The sequence below is a fragment of the Cervus elaphus genome, chromosome 9 (assembly GCF_910594005.1).
Source record: "Cervus elaphus chromosome 9, mCerEla1.1, whole genome shotgun sequence".
Lineage (NCBI taxonomy): Eukaryota > Metazoa > Chordata > Mammalia > Artiodactyla > Cervidae > Cervus > Cervus elaphus.
The window spans coordinates 69,511,976-69,538,429 of NC_057823.1; the positions used below are offsets into that span (position 1 = coordinate 69,511,976).

Consider the following 26,454-nt stretch of genomic DNA (forward strand, 5'->3'; position numbering starts at 1 on the left):
CAAACATCTAACTATCTGAAGGCTTGTTTTACCAGTTTTCCCAGAGCACAGAGGACTTCTTTTTGGATCACTGCACTGAATTCCTTCTAGGGTATATGGAGTATCAGTGACTACAGGGGCTAGTGACTTAATTCTTACAGAACCAGATGGCTAGAGACACTCCTTAGCTGCCAGTGCCCCCTCATGGTCATAAATTCAACCATGACTTAGGAGGCAGTTCATGGCCACTCTATCCCATAGTGCAGAGAATACCTTTTCTCAGTCAGGCCAGTATGGTATTACTGGACCAGGCACTACTAAGAGTAGACAAAAGTCTTTGGACCACATGTCTTTCAAATCTGTTTCGGTCCAAGCAGAATCCCCTGTGTTGCTTCTTCTCGTATGTAGGGCTACACTATTACAATCTTGAGTTCATAAATAAATATACACATGTATAGCTCTTAAATAAATATATATATGCAAGTTGCCTAGTCATCATTTTTATCAGAGACTTAGTCACACATTTAGTAATGCAAGAAATCACAATCTTGTAAAATAGGCCAAATGCAAGTAACATAGCTAGTAGCAGTAATAAGGGTCATAAGTAAATATTTAGGCCAACAGTTTCAATTAGGTGTGATCCAGTATATTACCAGCTCATCTGACTCAATCTGTCCTGTACAAATCACTATCTTAAAGGTAATGAAATACTTGTATTGTTCACAAGGCATCCAGCCTAATTCCCTAGTGTTATTAGGCTGATTATCCTTAGTTTAACTGTTCCCAATGTAAGGGAGCTTTTAAGCTTAAATGATTTAAATAATCTGGTGGGAGTCATATAAATCCACCCTGTAACTGAAGGAGGGTTCCTCCTAATAATAAGGAAGTTATATTTGCTGACTGAAATTTAGTTTGTTATTATTCAGCTCGAGTAACTTTAAAGGAAAATTCATATTATAACCATGGTCAGAGAAAGCACCATTGATTGGCCAAGTGAGGGAGTTCTATCTAGGAATATCAATAGTACCCAAACAGAACTATAGCTTTCTTCTGGAATCAATTTCCTAAGGGTCATCCAATTAGACCTGTGGAGAGGAGAAATCCACCAAGGTAACCCAGAAGTACTAGATTAGGTAACTGATCATAAGCCTAACAATTGGATTAATTTTTAAACTCTGTGTAAGACTTATACCATGATAAAAAAAAAAAAACATGTATTTATGAAAAGGTACAAGAAATTATCAAAAATAATTATAATATATAATTATATCCATATTTCTATAATTATATAACATGACATTATTATCTAATGTCACTTTTATGCTGAAAACACTATAACTAATCATACAGGTCAGATCGGGAATCTAGGGATAGCTGTCCACTTCTGATGTCTTCTCTTTGTCTTGGTGTGAGTGTAGTTTCTCCTCTGTTTGAACTTTTTTTTAAGGTGAGTCTAAGGGTTCCAGTGCAAGAACTCTTTCTAAGTGGAAAATACAAATCCAAAAGTCAATTTCTTTCCTTTGTTCTGTGCATCAGTTAATCAAGAATACCTAACAAGTGTCCTTTGATCGAGGTTGGAGACAGTCCTTTAAATTATGCCTTTCCAACATGCATAATCTTCTGGTTATACCTCATGGGGCATCTGATATTCATCCAAAGACAAATTACAGTGATATGCTTCAGAAACAAACGTAGAGTGTCCTTTTAATAATAAATTAAACTTTACAATAATGTAACCTAACAACAGGGGTCTATCTCCGAAGTGAGTCTTTTCAGACCAAAATTAACAATACTAGAATTTAATATCCATATATGTAATTTTTCTCTCTAAAATTATGTTGACATCTATCAAATATAGGCAAATTAAGAGTAATTTTTTTGCAAAAATAAGTCTGCTTTCAGTAAACTTGGCCTGATTACTTATATAAGTGTAATTGATCATACAATCCTTTTAAAAATTGGTTTAGATGGAACTTTTTATTAAGAATCTCAGATTGAATTTTTAAAAGGCTTCTTTCTTTAGGCGAGAAAAGTCATCCCAAGGGCATGCCATCAGATCCTACCTGTGATACCTATAGATCTGGATTAATTTCTCTCTTTTCAGTGTTCCAGAGTGTCTTCAGATTCCTACAACTGTCAGGAGGTGGACTTTTTTTTTACTTGATAAGTCTGCTAGCAAACTAAGAGTTTACAATTTCGGAGGGATCAGGTAGAAAGAAAAGATAAATGTTTCAATTTTGTTTACAAAGGTATCACTAACCAAAATGCTATGTCATAATTAGTTTAAGGGGAAAGGTTTCCTTATATCTGGAAAACAAATTAACAAGCAGTAATATCTCAGACCAGAAAAACCATAAACTCTAAAACAATGTTCATTAGTTCACTCAGTCCTATGCAACTAATTCTTGATCTTTTGTTAACAGTTTTATAAAGCTTTTAAAAGCCTGCACTTGTCAAAAATCCTTTCTGTGAATTTTCTTGAAAATCAAGCATTTTTTGCAAAGGCATTGGGATCAAACAGCAACTGTCTGTGAACAACAAAGATTTTTAAAGACATGGTTAAAGATCCGATTGTGATGCAATTGACAAACTTTTATACTCCTGTGACATAACATTTTAAGATAATAATCAGAATTAAGACTGATAACATTTTACTATGACATACCAGATTCTTAGGAATTCCAATAATTTCTTCAGTATCTAAAACATGTCCCCATACAATATAGCCTAAGGATGTTTATCACCATCCGTTTGAAATGCTTCCCATGCAATTTAACATACTATATAAGCCTAGTTAGTCTAATATTTTAATCTTTGATAAAGAGAGAAAACAATTCCCTTAGGTGCTTCAGGACCTTCTGGAAAATCTCAAAGTAAGCTAAAGGTCAAATGAACTTCAAGTAGAATTTGATCTCTGGCAAGTTTGCCAAAAATATCGAAAGACTTTAAAAAAACACTTGGTCAGGTGGCATCAGAGATCACTGTGAAACAATACTTATTCACTTAGCCAAGAAACAATAAAATATTTCAAAGGCAAATACAGAAAGTTATAAAAAAAATTACTTAAAATACAAAGAAAATTAACAATCTGTTACAAAAAGCAGATCAATATTCTTAAGAAAACCCTCTTAATAGAGAGAAACCAAATTCAGGTTTTGTACCATTTTGCCTTTAATATTGAAAATCATTTGCCCAAATAATTAATTCTAACCTTAGTTCTGCCCAAACATAAAATCCTTTCTAAATTTTCATTTTTCCTCTCAACCCTACACATTTCTATACTTATAATAATCTGTGTCTTCTTTCCTATTTAGAATTAACTAGCATTAGAACCAAATTATTTTCTTTTTCCTTAATAAATGCATTTTTATTTCATATATCTTCTTCTTACTTGCATACAAAGCTGTATTCCATATTACCTTTATAGTCTAGTTAATTAGAATTATCAAATTTTTAAAAATATTTATTTATTTAACTGTATTGAGTCTTCATTGGGGCATGCAGGATCTTTAGTTACAGCATGCAAGCTTTTAGTTGGGGTACATGGGGTCTAGTTCCCTGACCAGGGATCAAACCCAGGCCCCTGCATTGAAAGCACAGAGTCTTAATCACTGAACTGCCAGAGAAGTCCTGAATTATCCACTTTCAAAAACCTTAATTTCTAGTGAAAACAGAGAAGCAAGAAATTACATACTGTCTTTTACTTTAGCATCCCATAGATTGGCAAACTTGAAATACTATTTATATAAACTCAACATGAAGAAAATAAGATCATTCAAAATTGGGAAAGGAGTACATCAAGGCTGTATAGTCACCCAGTTTATTTAACTTACATGCAGAGTACATCATGAGAAATGCTGGACTGGATGAAGCACAAGCTGGAATCAAGATTGCCAGGCGAAATATCAACAACTTCAGATAGGTTAATGATAACATTTTAATGGCAGAAAGCAAAGAGAAACTGAAGAGCCTCTTGATCAAAGTGAAAGAGAGTGAAAAAGCCAGCTTAAAACTCAGTGTTCGAAAAATGAAGATCATGGCATCTGGTCCAATCACTTGATGGCAAATAGTTGGGGAAACAATGGAAACAGTGACAGACTTTATTTTCTTAGTCTCCAAACTCACTGCAGATGGTGACTACAGCCATGAAATTTTATAAGACACTTGTTCCTTGGAAGAAAAGCTATAACCAACCTAGACAGCATATTCAAAAACAGAGACATTACTTTGACAAAAAAAGTCCATCTAGTCAAAGCTATAGTCTTTCCAAGAGTCATGTATAGATGTGAGAGTTGGACCATAAAGAAAGTTGACCACCAAAGAATTGATGCTTTTGAACTGCAGTGTTGGAGAAGACTCTTAAGAGTCCTTTGAACATCAAGGAGATCCAACCAGTGAATCCTAAAGGAAATCAGTCCTGAATATTCAATCGAAGGACTCATGCTGAAGCTGAAGCTCCAATACTTTCGCCACCTGATGTGAAGAACTGACTCGTTAGAAATGGTTCTGATGCTGGGAAAGATTGAGGACTGGAGGAGAAGGGGACGACAGAGGATGAGATGGTTAGATAGCATTACCAACTCAATGGACATGAATTTTAGCAAACTCCAGGAGATAGTGAAGGACAGGGAGGCATGGTGTACTGAAGTTATGGGGTCACAAAGAGTTGGCCTAGACTTAGTGACTAAACAACATAATTTCTAAAATATGTGTGCTTTCTTAGAGAAAATGTTGCAATATGGCACCAAATGTATTTATTAATAGTCCTGAATCTTTAGTTTCTCTGCAAAATGAGGTCTACATTCACTAATTAATGTGGACAAGGCTCTGTGATGTGCAGTAAGTGTACAATCCCATAAGACTGAATTTTCTGACAAGCTGTCTACCACGGGAGCCCCCACTATGTCCTCAAGGCTCCCAAACAGCACAATGGAGTTTTTCAATTTGAGCTATTCAACAGTTGCTACTCTAGAATCAACTTTGTGACCCCTTGAAGATACATGACCAGTTGAGGGATAAGGCTCAGGCAGCAAACATGAATTTCCAGCTGCTTACGCCACAGGAAATGAAGCCCCAGTGCAGGCACAGAGAATGAGAGGATCAGACTCACCTTTGAGAAGGAATGCAGTGGCCACTATGGTGAGAAGCGTGAGGACCTATCTGGAAGCTACTGCAATATTTCTGTCTGGGGGTGCTTCAGTCTGAAGAAGGCCTTGGTTGGAGGAGGCCCAAGTCTTATAGCTTCCTAGACCTACTTGAACAGAAGCTCCCGCCTGTTGCTGGGCCTTCACACATGCTGTGCCCTGAACTACTTGCTAAAAATCAACCCTTCCATAAAACCAAGACGTATGATTATATGTCTTTAACAGAGGAGAGGAGGGAGAGCAGCTCAGGCCCTGGTTGTTTCAACACAGGACCAGCAGGGCTTCCTGCAGAGTGTGGAGTAACAGCCTAAAAATGACTCCAAGCGATGTGGCCTGAGCAACTGGAAAGACTGAAGGTGCCACCAAATGAGATGGGGTAGCTGTGTGTAACAGTTTGGGAGGAAATATTGTGGACTTCAGACATGTTGTGTTTGAGATTTCTCAGACACCCAAGTGAAAACTGTTCAGGAGAGACGATCTGGGCTGAAAATACTTATTTGAGAGACATCAGCATAGATATTGGATTTTAAAGCCATGAACCAGAGTTGATGCTCAGGGAATGTCCTTGGCTTAGGGACTAGGGCCTGGGGCCTTGTGCAAAAGGTGGAGGTGGAAGAGGCACCACCACACACATAGAAACAAGCCAATGAAGCAGGAGGAAAAGTAAAAAGTAAATGGGATCCTACTGCAGCCATGTGAAACAAATGCATTAACACAGAGGCAATGATCATGAATCAAATGCCACAAAGGAAAGAAATGAGATTTGTCTATAGGACAGAGCAAGCTGGAGATCATTAATGAACTTCATAAAAGCAGTTTCATTAAAGAATAACTAAATGACTATTCACTTTCACAATCTATGTTACATCTCAAGAAAGGTGTTTACGAGGAAAGGGAAAATCAAAAGAGAACTAAAAATTGAAGCCAGGGAACTCTTTCAAGGAATTTTGTGACAAAAAATAAAAGGAAGGAGGAGTTTGGAAGTAGGGTTAAGAGAAAGAGGATAAAAATAACAGCATGTTTGTATGATCTGGAGATGAATGAGTGGAAGAATTGACATGGGCAAGGAAAAAATGCATGGAGCAACAGAGGGACAGAATTCACTGTCCAACTAGGGGATTCTACTTAGACATGACTGGAGATAGCACATCTTCAAGAGCACATGGACGAGGGACTCAAACATGACCATTTGGAAGTGCTGAGGTGCCACTAGAAACCAAGGGGTCATGAAAGCAAGACCAGCCCAGGAGGCCAATGCTCTCCAGCTATCTGCAATTGCCAACTATGAGGAAGAACTCACATCAGAGGATAGCTATTTTTTAAATCTTCTCCAGTATTTAAATAATCCCATCAATGGGACCTGCAAAAAGCCAGAAGAAAATATCAGGCTCCCCCTTTACATTTTAGAAATATTTGACTTTACAAACCACAGATTGATGAACAAAATTGTTCACAGAGATACACATACTCCTTCTCATTTCCTTTATACTATATAACACCCATCTAACAGATAAGGAGAGACTCAGCAAAGGGATGTATTGACTCTAACTCACACAGCTTCTGTTTGTTTGTTCCCCTTGCCTGCCTCCTGGGATTTTAGTTTCCCAATCACAGAGCCAATCCACACCCCCGCAGTGAAAGCTCTGAGTCCTGCCACTGAACCCTCATGGAATTTCCCACACAGCTTTCAAGTGAGCCTCAATGAGTATTCCTTCCTCCAAAGGTACCACACACTTCTGCTCAGGTTTCTTTTCCTCTCTCTTTCCCTCACTGATGTTGCCCAGGAAAAGCTTGAACAATTCCAATGTGTAAGTCCATGATTCTATTTAAATGAGGATTCCTCTCTCAAGAGATACAAATCCATTTTATATGAACTACCCAATTTCTATTGGTTCATTCATCATTGTATGAAGATTCCATATTTTACTGAGAAAGTTCAAGCAGCAAAGTTCCAGTTTTCTCTTCAGCGTAAGACAGGATTGTACTTACAGGTGGATGTAAGTACATCCATCGATGTACTTGGATTTGATCTGTGATTGGGAAATCCCACAAGCCATGCAGAGGGACCAAAAAAACAAACAAAAGCTGTGTGACTCAGTCAATACACCCCTTTGCTGAGCTGAAGAGAAGTACAGTACTTTCCAGAGGATTGCACTTACAGATGAGTTAGGAGGTAGCTTTCCAGCTTCTCTGGTGGTCTGTCACTGATTCTGTCTCTTTTCTCTTTATGGATAAAGATGGAATTCTAGTTAGTCCTTATCTCCTTGCCACATCTTTCCAGAGAATGTTGGGAAGTATCTTTAGAAGTTGAACTTCTCTAGTCTGCCAGTCTTTTGGCTGGATTTGATCCAGTCACTAAATAGATTACCAGGAGATTTTAGTGATCTGGAGTAGAATTTACTCTCTACTAGGCTGCTTTTATTTTTTAATTGAAGTAGAGTGGATGTACAATATTATATAAGTTAGAGGTGTATAACGTAGTGATTCACAATTTTTAAAGTTTATGCTCCATTTACAGCTATTATAGAGCATTGGCTGTTGTACAATATGTGTTGTACAATATGTCCTTGTAGCTTATTTCATACTTAGTGGTTAATATCTTTTAACCCCCTACCACTGTTTCTTCTCCCCCATTCCCTCTCCCACTGGTAATCACTAGTTTGTTCTCTATATTTGAGAGTCTGTTTCCTCTTCAATTATATTGACTAGTCTGTTTATCTTTTAGATTCCACATGTAAGTTATTTCAGTAATACAATATTTGTCTTTCTCTACTTGTTTCACTAAGCATAATACCCTCCAAATACACCCAAGCTGTTGCAAATGGCAACATTGTGTGGGTATATATACACACTGTAACTTCTTTATCCATTCATATTTATGGAAAATTAGGTTGCTCCCATATCTTGGCAACTGTAAATAAGGTTTCTAAGAATATTGGTGTGCATATATTTTTTGAATTATTGATTTTTTTTTGGTGGGGGAATATATAACCAGGAGTGGGATTGCTGGGTCATACCATAGTCCCATTTTTAGTTTTCTTATAAACCTCCATACTGTTTTCCACTAATGATGCACTAATTTACATTCCCACCAACAGTATACAAGGGTTCTCTTTTCTCCATATTCGCCAACATTTGTATTTGTGACCTTATTAATGAAAGCCATTCTGACAGGTTTGAGGTGATACCTCCATGTGGTTTTGACATTTTGATTTACATTTCCCTGAAGAAAATAATGTCAAACATGTGCCTCTTGGCCATCTGCATGACCCCTTTGGAAAAATGCCTACTCAGGTCTTCTGTCCATCTTTTAACATGGTTGTTTTTTGATGCTGAGTTGTATGAACTGTTTATATATTTTGGATATTAGCCCTTTATTAGTCATATCATTTGCAAATAATTTCTACCTTTCATTATGTAGCCTTTTTGTCTTGTGATGGTTTCCTTTGTTGAGCAAAAGCTTTTAAGTTTAATTAGTCCCCATTTACTTTTGTTTTTGATTCTCTTGCTTTAAAAGGAGAAGATGAAAGAAAACATAGCTATTTTTTTTTTTAATGCACAGGTTTTCTAATTCAACATATATTCTCTTGCTTGCTGACTGCAACATGGGAAGACCCAACCTCCAGACATTCTGGTCATGGCATCCTGCTGCCAACCAGACCATTGGGTGTGACCTGAGACCTCAACACTCCCAGCTGCCTGAGCAATGTAAGCAGAAATCCATTGTTCCCCTAAAACATGAGCAATGGCCCCCAGATGGTCCCTTGCTCCAAGGGGTCAGCATGCTGTTGGGAGCCAGACTGAAGCCCCTGAAAGGTTGGTGGCGGGTCAGGGAGTGGGGAAGAGGGTGGCCATGACTGCTCCTGGGACCTCTACAGCTGAGAGCTCAGCCTGAGGCAGGGTGTGGGGGATGCAGGGCATGGTGAGGGGGAATAAATGAGAAAAACATACACTCATGACCAGGAGCGCCAGGAGTGCCAGGCCCCAATAGCTCCCAGAGGCACAGCCCTGAGGACATAACAGGAAGTCATTTGGGCCCTGGGTGGAGCCATCTTGCCACCCCTCCATAGGATGGACCCAGGGCCTCTCTCTGGGTGAGGTCAATGTGTCACTCCGACCTCAGCCATGGACAGCATGCGGCGAATCAAGAATTTGGGGGTTCTGGGTGTGTAGCGGTGAGCATAGGGGTGCTGAAACATAGCAGGTGGGTGGTGATAGCCCAGACAGACTTTAGCTCATCATGACTGAGCCCTGGGCATTCAGTCTCCCCACCTGGGCCACCAGTCAGGCCCCTGACCTTAGACTCTGCCCAGGAAGCCAGGCTCAGCTGAACCCTCCCAGGCCCTGGGCCTAGTCCTGGCCTTGGCAACCTGGTCTCTCCCTCCCAGAGGGTCCAGCCTCACCTCCAGGGCCTTAGCAGTCAGCTTATTGGCCCAAGAAGGCCCCTGGTCACACCTGGGTTTCCCAACCCCATGGCAAGCAAGCAATTCTGGGCATAGAGGGTGCTTCAGGCATCATCTCATCCACACCAATTAGGAACTGGGACCCTGGCCGGCACCAGGAGGGGGTTAGTGCCAAGGGGACCAGGACTGGACTCGTGGCCTCCAGCACAGGGCCCCTGGCACAGTTGGGACCAGGCCTCTTCTACACATCTCCCAGCTCTGGCTGCTTGATAGGGGCCAGCCCCAAATTCACTCAAGGCCCCCTGGCCAGATGGTCATAGGCCCCTGACTCAGCTACTCAGGGGTACAGTGCCTACTACTTGCTCCAGCTTGCTCCAAAGCAGCTGCCACCAGGTCTGCTTATCTTTCTCCAGGGCTGTGTCGGGGTCTCATCCTCGTACTTGGTGATGTAAGAGTAGATCTCATGCAGGACACTCATGCTATTGAATTGACTCTGGTCCAACGTGAGATATGCACTGTTATCCAGGTAGCTGATGGCAGGCCATCCTGGTGATGCTGGCATAGTAAATCTCCACCTAGCTCTTGTAGCTAAGGATGTCCTTGGTGTAGAGCAGCTTCTGGGAGGGCAAGTCCTTGCCCAGCTTGTGTTCAGATGTGGAGCAGGAGTCCATGAAGGCCTAGGCCAGCACTGACGGGCAGGCGTCAGTGCTGCTGCTCTTGTAGATGTTGAATAGCACCTGTCGGTTCTTGATCATGTTCAACCAGAAGCACAGGAGCAGGCAGTTTTTCGTCCAGGTGTGATGCATATCTGCATCAGGTATCTCATGCCGAGCGCTCTGCTCGTCCAGGAAACCAAACATGTACTTGATGGCCAGCAGCAGGTCTGAGCCCAGTGCATGCTGAAGATGGTTTGGAAAAGGGCATCCATGCACTTCTGTAGCATGCCCTTGATGGCCAGAGGCCACATGAGGAAGAACTTGAAGAATGTCTTGCTGCCTCAGTTGCCACTGAGCTCCTCCAGCTAGCTGGGCATGGTTCTTGACAAGGAACACTGCTACTTTTTATATCAAAGAGTGCTCTGCCCGTGTTTTCCTCTGGGAGTTCCATGGTGTCTGGTGTATTTACGTCTTTAACCCATTTTATTTTTGTATGTGATATTAAAGATGTTCTAATTTCATTCTTCTACATGTACCTGTACAGTTTTCCCAGCACCAATTTTTGAAGGCTGTCTTTTCTCCATTGTCTTTTCTTGCCTGTTTTGTCATTGATTAATTGACCAAAAGTATATGATTCTGAATTTCCATCCTCTTCCATTGATCTGTGTGTCTATTGAGCCAGTACCATAATGTTTTGATCACCATAGCTTTGTAATATAGTCTGAAGTTGGGGAGTATGATTTCTCCAACTCTGTTCTCTGTCTCAATAATGCTTTGGCCTTTTGGGGTCTTTTGTATTTCCACATAAATTTTAAAATTGTTCCTAGTTCTTTGAAAGATATCATTGGCATTTTGGTAGGGATTGTATTGAATCCATAAATCGCCTTGGGTAGTATGATCATTTTAACAATATTAATTCTTTCAATCCAAGAACATGATATAACTTTCCATCTGTATTATCTTCAGTTGTTTTCCAAGTACAGGTTTTTCACCTCCTTAGGCAGTTTTATTCTAGGAATTTTATTCTTTTGAGGTAGGCTGTTTTTAAAAGATTCAGTACAGGTCTTGATTTAGGCTCAGACTTTAGGCCTGAGAGGTCATATGAACTTTGAGACTGTTTATACAAGAAGGGACTTTAACTATGTGGGGCCAAACCTCTGATTCGTATATGAATAAACTGAGGACCAGAGAGAAATAGAGGAGAGCACCCACAGAAGTCACTCGGGGCCAATGCAGAAGTGAAAGCCAGGTTCACCTACCCCTACTCCACTGTTCCTCTTCCTCAACAAACATTATTTCACCTGTGTTTTTTGTTGTTGTTTGCACCACTCACCTTGTGGGATCTTAGTTCTCCAACCAGGGATATAAAGCCACAGCCTCTGCAAGCAAAGTTCAGTCCTAACCAGTGAACTGCCAGGGAATTCCCATTTATTTCACCAAATATTCATCAAGCATCCCATACTAACCAGTGGAACATTTTAAGTAGATAAAGCAAACCCACAATCTCCACCCTTCAAAGTTTAGGAAAACAAGCCACCACTTTCAGTATGAATGAAGTCATCATAGGAAACAAGCTTATGGTTCAAGGACAAGGTGGAGTTACAGTAGGAGTATACAGTTAACAGATACACACTACTATACATGAAATAGACAAGCAACAAAGTTTTACTGTATAGCATAGGAAACTGGTGACTCAGATGGTAAAGAATTCGCCTGCAAGCAAGAGAGCCAGGTTAGATCCCTGGGTTGGGAAGATTCCCTGGAGAAGGGAATGGCTACCCACTCCCAGTATTCTTCCCATGGACAGAAGAGCCTGGCAAGCCACAGTCCATGGAGCTGCAAAGAGTCAGACATGACTGAGTGACTTACATTTCACACTATAGGGAAATGTATTCATTGTCTTGCAATAAACTATAATGGAAAAGAATCTGAAATACATCCACACAGACACATGTGAATCACTTTGCTATAAAACCTGAAACTAACATAATACTGTAAATCAACTGTACTTCAATTTAAAATACAGGAGTCAAGTTACACTCTGCCCCAATACAATTTATATACCTCTCTCACATATTAATACCATGTCCATTGACATTCCAGGTTTTGCAGTTGTGAGTGAGAGGATGTCAGAAAATGGAATGTGAGCTAAATGAGCTCCTGCTCACACAGCTAGAGGGCACTGCCTTGTGTCAAATAGAACATCTCCCCAAATTATGAGATGATGGGTCCTTTTTCTTCCTCCCCAAAACCCAAACAACCTTTTCTACTTAAAACACTGACATCAGTGATTTGTTTGGGGATGAAAACTTTCACTTTTAGCTATGTGCCTTGCTGCATTATTACTTGATTGCAAGTCATTTCCTCTGCATCCATTAGGGAAGATGGGTGGGTCAAAAAAAAAAAAACATGATAGCACTGGGCTTTCATCAGATGGTTAGGGTAATTTTCTGAAGGACTCAGTACTCTTCCAAACCAAGCCCACTGCAAGACTTGCACACCAGTTGAACTCCTGTTAGTAGAAGTTATTCAAAATGTATGCTGAGCTTTGTCAAAAGTTTTTTTTTTTCCCCCATTTATTTTTATTAGTTGGAGGCTAATTACTTTACAATATTGTAGTGGTTTTTGCCATATATTGTCAAAAGTTTTGTCAAGGCACTGCATTTGTAGTGAACATGGGGACTTACCACACTGACAACAGAACCCTCCAATTGTTAACTAGCTATGTTGCTAAAGAATGTCAACATTTTTTGGACTCTGTGGGAGAAGGCAAGGGTGGGATGTTTCAAGAGAACATCATCGAAACATGTATATTATCTATGGTGAAACAGATCACCAGCCCAGGTTGGATGCATGAGACAAGTGCTGGGGCCTGGTGCACTGGGAAGACCCAGAGGGATCGGGTAGAGAGGGAGGTGGGAGGGGGGATTGGGATGGGGAATACATGTAAATCCATGGTTGATTCACGTCAATGTATGACAAAAACCACTACAATACTGTAAAGTAATTAGCCTCCAACTAATAAAAATTTTTAAAAAAAAGTGTCAACATTTTAAAATTTCAAAACTTCAAACGTCAAAAATCAAAAATGAATTATTTCGAGTGAAAGGAACACTATTTAAATAAGTTGCTTTCCAAAATGACTGCCTTCAGAAAAAACATACATTAAGTCATATACTGAATCATATATTTCCTTAAAAATATACTATTGTTCTATTGTCATGATACTTCAAATACAATCACATCCTTTGCCACAACAATTCCATGTCCAGAATCATAAATATTGGAAGTATACAAATGCACATAAATTTTTGTATATTTGAAATGGGGGGAAAAAAAACTAAACATCTATGTGTGGGGAAGTGATTTAATAGATTCAGCACCTTTGTCCTACTTAATACTACATAGCTGTCTAAGTAAAGGCTGTTGTCCCATTCTCACAGGGAATGATGAGCTTCTGTAAGTAGTGGAAAAAATTAGGTTACCGTGTGTGTGTATGAGTGAAAGAGAGAGAGAGAAATTAAGAGAATAGCCCAGAACTTTCCAAAATCTAGAGCCACTAGCCACATGTGGCTATTGAGCACTTAAGAAGTGACTAGTCAGAATGAACATGTCCTCTAAAAGGAAAATAGTCACTAAACTGTGACGACTTAAAATGAAGAAAACAAAACAAAACAAAAACAAAAAGAAAGAAAACAAAAACACTGCATATCTACTGGACAGTGCTGACCTAGGATTGTTCCTGGGGAGTAGGACTGGGGAAAAATTTTGATGGAGAGGACAGGGAATAGGGATTTCCACCTTTAATTATTTTTCAGAGAACACTTAACTTACATTTTAAAAATCAGAGTAGGAATCCAAGCAAAATTTATAGTTTAGTTGATATTATGTATTAGTCTTAATTTCTTAGTTTGACAGATGGTACCATGGTTATGTAAGCTGTTAACCAAGAAAAAAAAAAAAACTTCTGAATACAGGAACTCTGTACTATCATTGTAATTTTTCTGCAAATCTCAAATTATTTCAAAATAAAAATCTAAAAAAAACAATGAGAAAAACAAGCACTCTAACAAGATGTATCTTCTGCTTAGAGATTCTTACTAGGAGTCTCAAAGTACTTACTGTAAAGTAACTCGCCTACCCACAGTTCCTTGTAAACACATTTGCTTCAAACAAGGCAGCTAGGATTACAAAATATCATGTTGCTTATCTCCCACCTGAAATTCCGTCAATTCCGAAAACTCGTTTCTCCCTTGGTGATTAGAAGCTGTCTGGCTGCTGCTTAGGTACCAGGAATTGTTGCTAGAGTAGGAGGCTTGCTCAGAGAACAGGAATGGTGCCCGCTCTCCAAAGACTTCACTGAGGCCTGGGCAGCTAGAAGTTTTCAAAGCCCCTTCACTTGCTCCTTGCTGCCTCATCGGCTCCTTGCTTCAGCCCTTGGACTAAAGCAACACCAAGGTCAAGAGATTTTTGCTAAGATCTCATCCTGAACTTTGAGATTAAAAAAATGAATACAAAAATGAATATTATTAGTATAACAACCTTCACTTATATTTATACAGGTGTTACTTTCTACTTAAAGGTTTCCAGAACAAGAACTAAACTCAGCATCCAAATGATTAGGAATGGCAGGTAAAACTGGATAACAAAATTAAAAACAGATTTGATATAGATATATAGATATATGGTTATTTCAGAAGGGGCCAAATGAAGATAAATTTAAACACTGCATTGCAGTGTAAAATACTTTTATTTTACATGAGGTAGGTTTAAAAGGCATGAAATGTGGAAATTACAAAGGACAACATGTCAGATTGTCATGAGGCATGTGGTTAAGTATAGACTATAAAGCTCTAACAAAATATTTTCCAAAGGTGACCCACCCACAAAACAATTATATTAAAAATAATGTGGGTATTTAAACAGACATTCTACCACCACAACCACACCTGCATAGCTTAAATAATTTTTTTAAACATCACTACTTTCTCTGGAAAAAAAATCACACCATAAGCAGAAGGAGCTTGACTAAGAATTTACGAAAGAAAACTGCTACTATGTAAATGAGTGACCTTTATAATTACAGGCAATACAACTGAAAAAAAGATGTAGAGCATCTAGAATCTTGAAAGTCATATTTCTGAATCCTTCTCTATTGCACAGCTTTTCCAGTGAAAACTGGTTAAAATCTGAGCTCCCCTTAAGCTTAAGAATTCTCTGATCAAGTGTTCCCAGCTGCCTTTCTTATTTTTCCCTTTTTCCAGCTGATTTCCAGAAAAGAATGACAAAATTCTTCAAAATTACAGGGTGTTTCTACTTACCTCTGGAAAGACTTTCTCAGTAGAAATCTGGAGACAAAATTAATTTGTATTCAGTTTTAAAAAAATTTCAAACTTAAGTGAAAATTAAATTTAAATGGAAATAAGCATAAGGGGATGTTCCCAAATAAATCAATGACAAGTCAAACCACTTGGAATTTCTGCCTTGGGAATTCTAACACTAAAAGTGATAGGCAGATAAAGCATGGCAATATCTTAAATTTTCAGTCTGAAAAGATCAGGGAACCTCTTTGTGCCCTGTGGGTCTCTATGGCAGAGATCTAGGAGAAAAATTTTTAAGGCACTTCTAAGAGAAAAACCATACATTCAATCTTTTTATGTTGTTTCTAATTAAGTTACCACTTGTCGTCACCCAGACCCTTTGGGGGTTCCATGATAGTTTGTTATCTTTCTGCCATCTTCCTCATTACAAATGACTGATACAGAGTTAATCCTACCCTGAAAACCAGGGTCCCAATCCCTGCTGGAACCACTCTTGACACATCTAGAGTGATGCTACACACTCCTGCTGTGACCTGAACTTATCCAAAGTCTTCATTTCTTTCTATGAGAAGGAGGGTGGACAGGAAAACACTGCGATCATACTTAAATCAAATTTTTTATTACAAAAATTGGAGAAAATTATTCAAACAGTTATAGAAGCACACAAAAGGAAAAAGTGAAACTCTTGACTATTTGCCCCTGTGGAATAACCATATTAACTTTGGAATTACTTCTGGAATATTTTACAGTAAAAGAAAAAAATAGAACTAACTACACTATTCGAGAACCTTTTTCTTTTTATAAGCAATATAGATTTCTCCTTTGACAAGTAACATAAGCTCTGTGAAACTAGGGATTTTGTCTGTTTCCTTCACTGCTATATTTCTAGGAACAAAAACACTGTCTGGCACAAAGTAGGTGCCAAAACATGTTCACTAAATGAATGAATAAGATCCTCCTTCCTGTTAGATCAGTCAGAAGTTCCATGGGGTCAGGGATGTGTTTATTTGGTCTCTGTGATCCCAGCACCAGAGAACCTGGCACAAGGTAAGCACTTAGCTTCTGTTGAACTAGCAAAACAATTCAATGATGAAACTACTTAATTTTTTTTTACCTGTTCCAGTGTGTTGGCAATACCACAATAATCAGTTATTCCCCAATTCATGGAGAAAGTCTCTAACAAACACTGTTGCAATAGTTGTTCTTTACATTGTTTAAAGTTTTTTTTTTTAGGATAAGAATCCCTATTGGAAAAAAAAAAAGAAAGAAAGAATCTCTTTTGTGGGGCAATCATTGACCTGGTTTAAATGAGTTTTGAAATCTCTTCCATCAAAAATTTCATAAGTTAAAAATACTTAATATTAATTTTTTAGCTTGTTTAAAAGCCACTGCCTGGAACTTTGAAAAATGATCTCCCTTTCAAATCTCCAGTAGAAAACCAATGCTTCCCAATCCTGTATAGATGCAGCTTGAACACTGTAACAAACAGGCTGCCTGCATCCCTGGTGATCAACATCTCTTGCATGCAACACAGTAGCAGTTTAGTCATCACCCGGAGACGGCCATTTTCAGGCAGGTCTCTACTGTTGATTCATCCAACAGAAAGGAGAAAGACAGGAGAGGAACAGACTTCCAGGGCCTGAGCTGGAAGAAGATGCTGAGAAACTAAGAGCTGGACAAGACCAAAAACAGGAGCTTAAGAGTATTTTTGAGTTCCCCAACAAGTGAACGTACAGAGCTCTATCTGAACTCTCCAATGGAAAAGTTTTTCCAGAAATTTACCTTTCTGCTTATTTAATTTTTTCACTCCAAAGATATTAGGTAAATCTCTATTATGTGTCAGAGTTGTGCCATAACTGGGAAGGAAAAAAACAGGCAAGATGGACCTACTATCCAACATCCTGGCACTGAAGCTTAAGGACCATTGTCGAAGCACGAAGGGATCCAACTGACAAATAAAGACGGCTAGAGACCTTCACCTACTTTCCACCAGGAAACAGAATTTCTGTCCCAGTCACTGCTTCTTCTTTTATGAAAAACACTGCTCCATTTCTCTCCATGAATGGAGAAGTCGGTCAGAGATCTTTCCCTTTGAGTACACCCCAAGCAAAACTGGTCAACACACACTGATCGTACTTCCCTTTTCTCCAGGAGCATCTGCCACACCACAGGCCTTGCTGGGCCATCTTCTTAACTGAGGCCAAGAAGAACTGTGCTTTGGCACTTACTGTTGCAGAGTCAACATTCAAGAAGTATAAAACGTGAGGCTTTTAGGGAATCAAGACGATCTAGTCCTACTCCAGTAGTTTCCTAACCCGTTCTGTGGATCACAGAGCTCTTTGAGAATCAGTGACCCCTTTAGACTTCCTGTATGGAAAAAGACACACATACATCTCAGCACATAATTTCCCCTGTATTTTCAGGTGTTTCATGGACACACAATGTAATCAAATATCTAGAATTCCAGAGATCCCATATTAAGAATTCTTACTCTCTGTAAAAGCCCACTTAAGCGCTAATGTCCCAGTTAGCAGTCTCTGAGTTGGGGGGATGGAACACAGAGGCAATGTAGTGCCTGTGTATTACCACACAGGTCCCAGCTCAATCCTCGAGTGAGCTAGTTATCTTTAAAATATGGAAAAACACTGCTCGGTGGCCAAGGACAGAATTTCTAAAATCAGTCAGCTGAGCCATCTCATGTTTTCAAAGAAGACAACACCAAGCCCCAAAATGAAGTGGCTGAGTCTGGTGGCGTTGAAAGGTGACAGCGGCCCAGAGGCTGTTAGGATTGCTGCCCACTCTTGACGGACCAGCAATACTCGAATGGATCCTCTACTTCATATACATTTTCCTCAATGATATAGATGTTTTCCTCTGGGTGCCTCCCCTCTGCTACTGTATTTGCCAACCCTGAAGGAGAAAGGTTGGCCAAAGTGATGAGGCTGTGGAAATAAAGTATTGTAGTTGAGTTAAGCGTTTCCTGGACAACATGTAATAGAATTGAGAGAACGGGCTTTGCTGAAGAGTTAGCAACCAAGGCAGTATACGATCCTTGATCAGGTCCTGACTAGGAAGGGAAAACATAAAAAGCAATGACATAGTCTAGGGAATATTGTGTACAAATTCAAATTATCTGAAATTTCTTAGGTATAAAAGTGGAATTGTGTTACCTTAGAGAATATATTTATTCTGATAGTGCAGACTAAAGTGTTTATGTGAAGTGTCAAGATCTCTGAAACACCTGTACAAATGGTTCAGAAAAAAACATAATTGTGTACATTAAGAGAGAAACAAAGTGAATGTGACAAAATATCAAATAACATGCTCAAATTGCTTTGTTATTTCAATTATTATGTGGGTTTAAACAATTCCAAAAAGTAAAAGGAAAGTGTTATGGATCCAGTGAGACTTGAGTTTGAATTCTACCTCTGTTGCTTACCATCCATATGATCTAGGCTAAGTCGGATTTGCCTTTGCCATTTATTCATTCAAGAACTATTTAGTCTGTTACACACTGAGCCCATGCATCAAGAGATACAACAGTGAACAAAACACAAAAAGCTCCTGGAGGCTGTATATTAGTAAACTTAGGGCGTTAGAGTCCTCATCTATACAATGGGAAGAAGTGATTTTCTCTCACAGGGCTGCTGTAAGGAACATTTATCCATTTAATCCTCAAATATTTATGAAGTGTGTACTAAGAACGAGGTATTCACTAGGAAACACAGTTGTTAATGTGGCTGATAAGTTCCTAATTTTCTATGGAGTTTACATTTTAGGTAGAAATACAACACTAACCCAATAATTTCAAAAAGAATGAACTCGTAGTACATGTAAATGTAAATATTACCAATTGATATTACAACATTTCAGGTTTCAACTCTAATAAATACTGGTTATAGATCATCTATGGAGAAGGAAATGGCAACCCACTCCAGTATTCTCACCTGGGAAATCCCATGGACCGAAGAGCCTGGTAGGCTACATTCGATGGGGTCGCAAAGAGTCGGACACGACTGAGCTATTTCACTTCACTTATAGATCATCTAAAGACATGATGATTAAATGTTCTCTTTGGTCTTATTTGACTTTTTTACTGCAGGCTATTTTGTCCTCCTAACTATACCATCTATTGTGTGTGAATACTAAGTCACTTCAGTCGTGTCCAACTGTTTATGATCCTAGGGACTGTAGCCTTCTGGCTCCTCTGTCCATGGGATTCTCCAGGCAAGAGTGGGTTGCCATGCCCTCTTCCAGGGGATCTTCCCGACCCGTGGAGTGAACCTGCATCTCTTATGTCTCCTGCACTGACAGGCAGGTTCTTCACCACGAGCACCACCTGGACTTAGTCTAAAATTACTAGTGGTTCAGATAGTATTCAGTGGACAGAATCATTTTTTTTCTTAAAATATATTTCATTCTGCCCATGTACCAAATGTCACAGAAACCCAGTAAAAGTTATATAAGCTTTGTGTGTGTGTATTGTACTACAATTAGGAATGGAGACTAATTCTGCAATATGATAGACAAGCAGTTTCCAACTGTTTGTACATTACAATTACCTAGAAAATTTTTAGAACACTAAGTGTCCCCTGGTGGCTCAGATAGTAAAGAATCTGCCTGCAATGCAAGAGACCCGAGTTTGATCCCTGAGTTGGGAAGATCCCTGGAGAATGGAATGGCCACCCACTCCAGTATTCATTCCTGGAGAATTCCAAGGACAGAGGTGCCTGGCGGGCTACAGTTCATGGGGCCACATAGAGTCGGACACAACGGAGCAACTAACTCTTTCACTTTTTCACTATGATCAGACCTTATTCCCCAAAGATTCTGATTCATTTGCTCTGGGGTAGACAAATATGTTTAAGTGCCCTAGGTGATTCTAATAGGCAATCAGAGTTAAGAAGAACCAGGCTGGGTTATAAAAAGCTCTGAGAGTAGATTCTGAGCTTCTTGTTCACTTCTGGAAACAATGGCCACCTAGAACCTGGGTGTAGTAGGTACAGATTGTTGAGGGAAATCTGGTCTACGGATTAAGATTCAATTACATCAAACCACTGATATGTCTCCTGGTTTATTACATAAACTGAGGTAGAAAATAATAAAGATGTATTTTCATGTGTAACAAACATAGGGACTGCCTACTACATATCTGGTAGGATGCTAAGCACCAGGGACACAGAAAATGAATTATGAGCCCTGATATCATTAAGCTTGTCTTTCAGTGGGCAGGCATTTAAGAAAAAAATGTGAATAGAAAAAATAAAATAATGTCAAACTGCGATGTGACAGAAAGAAAAGTACTGCAGCAAAATGGATTAACCTAGAGATTATCATACTGAGTGAAATAAGACAGAGAAAGGCAGATATTGTATCATTTATATGTGAAAACTAAAAACACTGCAAATAGTTTTATTTACAAAACAGAAACAGGCTCACAGACACAGAAGACAAACTTATGGTTGCCAAAGGGAAAAGGGGAGGAGAGATAAATTAGGAGTATGGAATGAACAGATACATACCACTAAGATGACCTTCAAGCTCAGTTCTCAAAGAAGAGAATGAGTCAGCCAAATGAAGAACCAGGGTGAGCATCTGGATTGAGTAAAGCCCTGGTAAAGATGGTGATAAGTGGCTGAAACTGAAAGCATGACTGGAATAAAAGAGTGGCACAAGATGAGGTCTGAAATGGAGGCTGGGCTAGATACTACAGGACCCTAGAAGTCATAATCAGGAGCTTGGGTTTTATCCTAAGACATAAGAAATAACCGAAGTCCAGAAATGTGATATAACTGGGTTTCAAGAAAATCACTTTGGTTGCTATGTGGAGAATGAACTAAAAGGACGTATGAAAAAAAGAGCAGGTAAGTCATGAACTGCCTCCGAGTAAGGTAGTGACAGACAGGCACAGAATCATGAATGGATTTTAGATATGTTTTGGGAAAAGTGCAAGAAGTGAATGTGGATTGCGTGTAGTTGGGACTGTGTGTTAGGAGTGAAGAAGGAGAGAATTCAAGGATGGCTTCTAGCTGAGGCAACCAGTTGGATGCTAGTGAAACACTATGATGAAGACCCAGCGAGGGGGGGTAGGGTTTTAAAAAGGTGGAATATGGACTCTAGAGCTCCTTTTTGGACACATTAAGGTGAGAGACAAATAAGTGGATATGACACCTGAACAGCTGGACAATCAGTACCAACACCCTTGAGTGCTGAAGACAGAAACTAAGGATGACATTTAAGTCTATGGAAATATAGGTTATCATCAACCAGAGGGTATGGAGAGAGGAAAAACACCAGCTCTGGGGAACTTCAACAACTAAAGATCATGCTGAAGAAGAGAAAATAATAAAAATGACTGAAAAGGAGTGGCCAAAAATGAGAGTGGTCTTTCAGAAGTCAAGAGAAGGAAGACTTCTTTGGAATGAGTGAGGGTCAACTGAGTTGAATATTACTGAAAGTTGGATGTACTGCATTGAAGGCAGAGGTATCTACTGGGTTTATCAAAATGGAGATCACTGAGCTTGAACTAAAACTACTTCCATGGTAATTCAGGTGTAGAAGCTAAATGGGGGGTGGGGATGTTTGAAGAGTACAGAGGAATGAAATGTAGGAATAACTCATCTGAGAAATATGCCTGTAAAGGAGAGGAGAGAAATGGGAGTAGCTGGAGAGAAATGTGTGAACTAGATCTTATTTTTACACTAATAATAAAAAGCATAAATAGGAATGGAGAGAGAGATGATTCTGGAGAAAGCCATCAAAGGGAGAAGGAAGTGATGGCTATGGCAAAGTAGTTGAAACAGGCTTTTAATACTTCATCAGTGCAGTGAGAAGGCAGGGAGGTTTGAGCAGCAGTGAAATATGTGATGCTCATCTCAGACACTGCAATAAGAAGATACAAGATTGCTGCACATTTCTTAGTGTCAATTTATGGCTTTGATGTCATGATTAAAAATATGTCACCCCAGTTGTGTGATTTTCTCTAGCAGCTTCTAGGGAAAAGACTGCAAATTTCCCATCTATTCTTCTAAGTAGTCATGTTTTGAGTTTTGGCAGTAAACGAATGTGTGTACAAAATATGACTTCTCCTACTCCTCATCAACCTCTTTCCAAACCCTTTTACACAAACCATAACGGTTCCCAATAAACAGCCCTTGGCAGAACTGAAAAAAGTGGGTGTTATCAATGCTCCTTATCAACCTGTAGACTCCATATTCATGTGGTCAATTCCCAAACTCACCACTGCTACCTCTCCATAAACTCAGGTAAGTGGGAGTGAGTAGCTTCTTCCTCTGAACAATTCATTTACCATTAACGGCAGAATAACAAAAGGGTAAGCGGGATAGCCCTGGTTTCAAATCCTTTATCAATTAACAGTGTCACGTTGGACTAAAAGTTACTTAACCTTTCAACACAATGGCTCTCCAACTGGTAAATGAAAACAATATTAGTACCTTTCTCAACAGGGTAATTATGAGGATTTAATAAACATAAAGCACTTGGAAGCATAATGCACATAAGCCACACACGATGAGCAGCTCATTCTGGTTTTCCCTGGACTGTCCCAGTTTTAGCACTGAAAACCCACATATTCGGACGCCCCCTTCAGTCCTGGGAAGTTTCAGAATCATTTGTAATCCTACACACAGTTGATGTTTACGGATGAGTAAGAAAGGCTACTAAAATAATAGAGGTATAATTCCTTGGCTTCTGCCCCAAAGAGTAGAGAATATATCACAATTATTAAAGCATGTGAGGCTTTCGGAGTGATGGAAGTGTTTGGTCATTGATTGTGGTGATGGTTTCCTGAGTGAAATCATCTACAAAAATTCATTAAGTTGGACACATTTTAAACATACAGTTTATCTCATATATATTATAATTATTTTTTAAAATAAACATAAGTAACTGAGAAGTAAAACATTTGCTGAGTGCCACAATGGAGGAAAATAACAAATGCTGCAACCTTGACCATGACCCAGTGTTAAAGGAACCTGCTACCCCTCTTTAAAGAACCACACTTAAGAAATAAATTAGAAAATGCATAGAAGGAAGTGATTGTTGATTCATGAATTTAAAAGATTTATGTTCTTTACAAAATAAGAAAACAGGTACTAGAATCAATCTGCCTGGATCTGAATTCCAGCTTTGCCACTTACTGATTCTGAAACCTTGAGAAAACCTTGAAAGTTTACCATCTCTAAGTGTTACTCTCCTCTGCCGTAAAAAATGGAAATAACAGTACCACCTACCTTATAAGATGGTGACGATGATAAATATAAAAACATGCTTGTGACATGGTAAGCATTGATTAAAACTGAGCTATTATTATATCTTGCGGTTTGAAAGGACTAAAGAGTATTCATTCTAATCGATACAATCTAATAATTAAAATATCTAGGTTTGGGTTGTTTCCTATATTAACAGTTCCTTATCAGAAGGAGAGAAAAGCACCATCAAATAACTTACATTTGAGAATGAAACCACCAGAGATAAGAATCAGAGCCAGGGAAAAACACTTTGGGGGCGGTCCTAAGATGGCAGAAAAATAGCATGGGGATACCACTTTCTCCCCTACAAATTCATCAAAAGAACATTTAAAGGCTGAGTAAATTCCACAAAACTTCTGAATGCTGGCAGAGGTCATCAGGCACCCAGAAAGGCAGCCCATTTTCTTCAAAAGGAGATTACATGCTTAACGGCAACTCCCAGCAGAGAAGCAGCCCAGATGCTCACATAGGCCACTAGCAAGCAGGGGCTGGAGAAAGAGGCCCAAGCTGCATTGTTTAGGGTAAGGACCAGGCCTACATGCCCCGAGGGCAATCTGACTGAACTAACTTGAGATAGCTTCCCAGACTGTAGGATAGCTATCCCACAAAAAGCCCTAACCAAAGACATCGCCAGGCCCGCTCACAGAACAAAGGACTGAGCAGAACTAGCCAGCTGTGGACTGGCCCACCCCCCACCAGAGACAGGCAGGCGAGGGCAGCCAGAGCTGGAAGGAGGCAATTGCGAACCCAGAGAGGCATCCTCTACCAAACTGCAAGCAGGATTCATTGTGAACGAAGACTTCTTGGGATTCTGGATGGTCGACATCCACTGGGAGGGTCACAACCAGAGATCAGCTCCCCAGAAGAGACACATGGCACACCTGAGAAGGCGCGCCCGTTGTACACCCTGAAAACTGAGGGGTTGGGACAGGGGAGGCATTCAGAAGTAGCCTCCAATGGGGTGCAACTGTGCTCGCCAAACACCTGGTCACCTGAGCTGCTCCAAGCTGGGAAGGGCAGAAAACGCAGGCCCAACCAAGTCTGCGCCTTTGTGGAGTACCCCAGAACCTGAACCTGAACGGCTTAGACCTGGGAAGTGCATGCAACCCAGGGCCCACCACAGACAGTTCCCAGCAGAGCAACCTAGAGCCTGAGCAGTGTAGACTGGGAAAGCACACACACCATGAGCAGGGGCAAACCCAGTGTGGCGGGATACTGCGAGCACTCCCCACACATGCCAGCGATATTTGTTTGCAGTTTTCCTCCCTCGCCATAGCACGAATGAACAAGTGAGCCTAAAAAAGTGACCACAACCGCCCCCTTGTGTCAGGGCAGAAATTAGACAAGGAAGAGACCAGCAAACAGAAGAAGCTAAAATAAACAGAGGTAACCACTTTGGAAGTGACAGGTGCAATAGATGAAAACCATATAGTTACCACCGGCTACATAGGAAGGGGCCTATAGAATTTGAGACGTATAAGCCGGATCAAGGAACTATCTGAAAATAACTGACCCCACACTGTCTGCAACAGCTCCAGAGAAAGTCCTAGATATATGTTTTACTATTATCATTTTTTAAATTTTCTTAAATTTTTTCTAATTTTAAGTCCTCTATTACTACTTTAATTTTCATTTTTATAACCTACTATTACCTTGCAAAAAAAAAAACCCTGTTTTTAAAGCAAACTTCATATATATATATATATATATAATAATTTTTGTGACACTGTTTTGTTTTCTTAATATTGTATTTTTGAGAATCTAACCTCTAGATTTTTAATCTTTGCTTCTCGGTTTGTTATCAACTTTGTACCTTTAAGAACCCAATCTTCAGTACCCATTTTTACTTAGGAGCGAGATTACTGGCCTAACTCTCTCCCCCTTTTGACTGTCCTTTTTCTCCACCAGGTCACCTCTATCTCCGCCCTCCCCTTCTCTTCTCTACCCAACTCTGTGAATCTCTTTGTGTCTTCCAGGCTGTGGAGAACACTTAGGGAACTGATTACTGGCTGGATCTGTCTCTCTCCTTTTGATTCCCCCTTTTATCCTCCTGGCCACCTCTGTCTCCTTCCTCCCTCTTCGCTGTGTGACTCCGTGAACATATTTGAGGGATCCAGACTGTGGAGAGTACATAGGTAAGTCATTACTGGCTAGCTTGCTCTCTCCCTTATGATTCCCCCTCTTCTCCTCCTAGTCACCTCTATCCCCCTCCTCTCTCTTCTCTTCTCCATGTAACTCTGTGTACCTCTCCAGATGTCCCACACTGTGGAGAGACTTTTCATCATTAACCTAGATGTTTTATCATTGGTGCTGTATAGATGGAGAAGTCTGGAGGCTACTGTAAGAATAAGACTGAAAACCAGAGGCAGGAGGCTTACGTCCAAATCCTGAGAACAACAGAGAACTCCTGACTCCAGGGAACATTAATCAATGAGCTCATCAAAAGCCTCCATACCTACACTGAAACCAAGCACCACCCAAGGGCCAAGTTCCAAAGCAGGACATACCACACAAATTCTCCAGCAACACAGGAACATAGCCCTGAGCTTCAATATACAGGCTGCCCAAAGTCACACCAAACCAACTGACATCTCAAAACTCACTGCTGGACACTTCATTGCACTCCAGAGAGAAGAAATACAGCTCCACCAACCAGAACACTGACACAAGCTTCCCTAACC

At 39.9% G+C, this 26,454-nt stretch overlaps 1 protein-coding gene and 1 pseudogene across 1 annotated transcript in view; both read right to left on the reverse strand.

The window, feature by feature from the left end:
- Positions 1 to 8,945: 8,945 nt before the first annotated feature.
- On the reverse strand, positions 8,946 to 10,493 carry LOC122700812 (annotated as a pseudogene).
- A 5,607-nt stretch (positions 10,494 to 16,100) lies between these two features.
- LOC122700487 (hepatitis A virus cellular receptor 1-like) overlaps positions 16,101 to 26,454 on the reverse strand; it is a 47,671-nt gene continuing 37,317 nt past the window's right edge. The window contains exon 9 of the mRNA XM_043913398.1: positions 16,101 to 18,445. Coding sequence (XP_043769333.1) covers positions 18,286 to 18,445 — 160 coding nt within the window. The 3' untranslated portion in view covers positions 16,101 to 18,285. The remainder of the gene's footprint in view (positions 18,446 to 26,454) is intronic.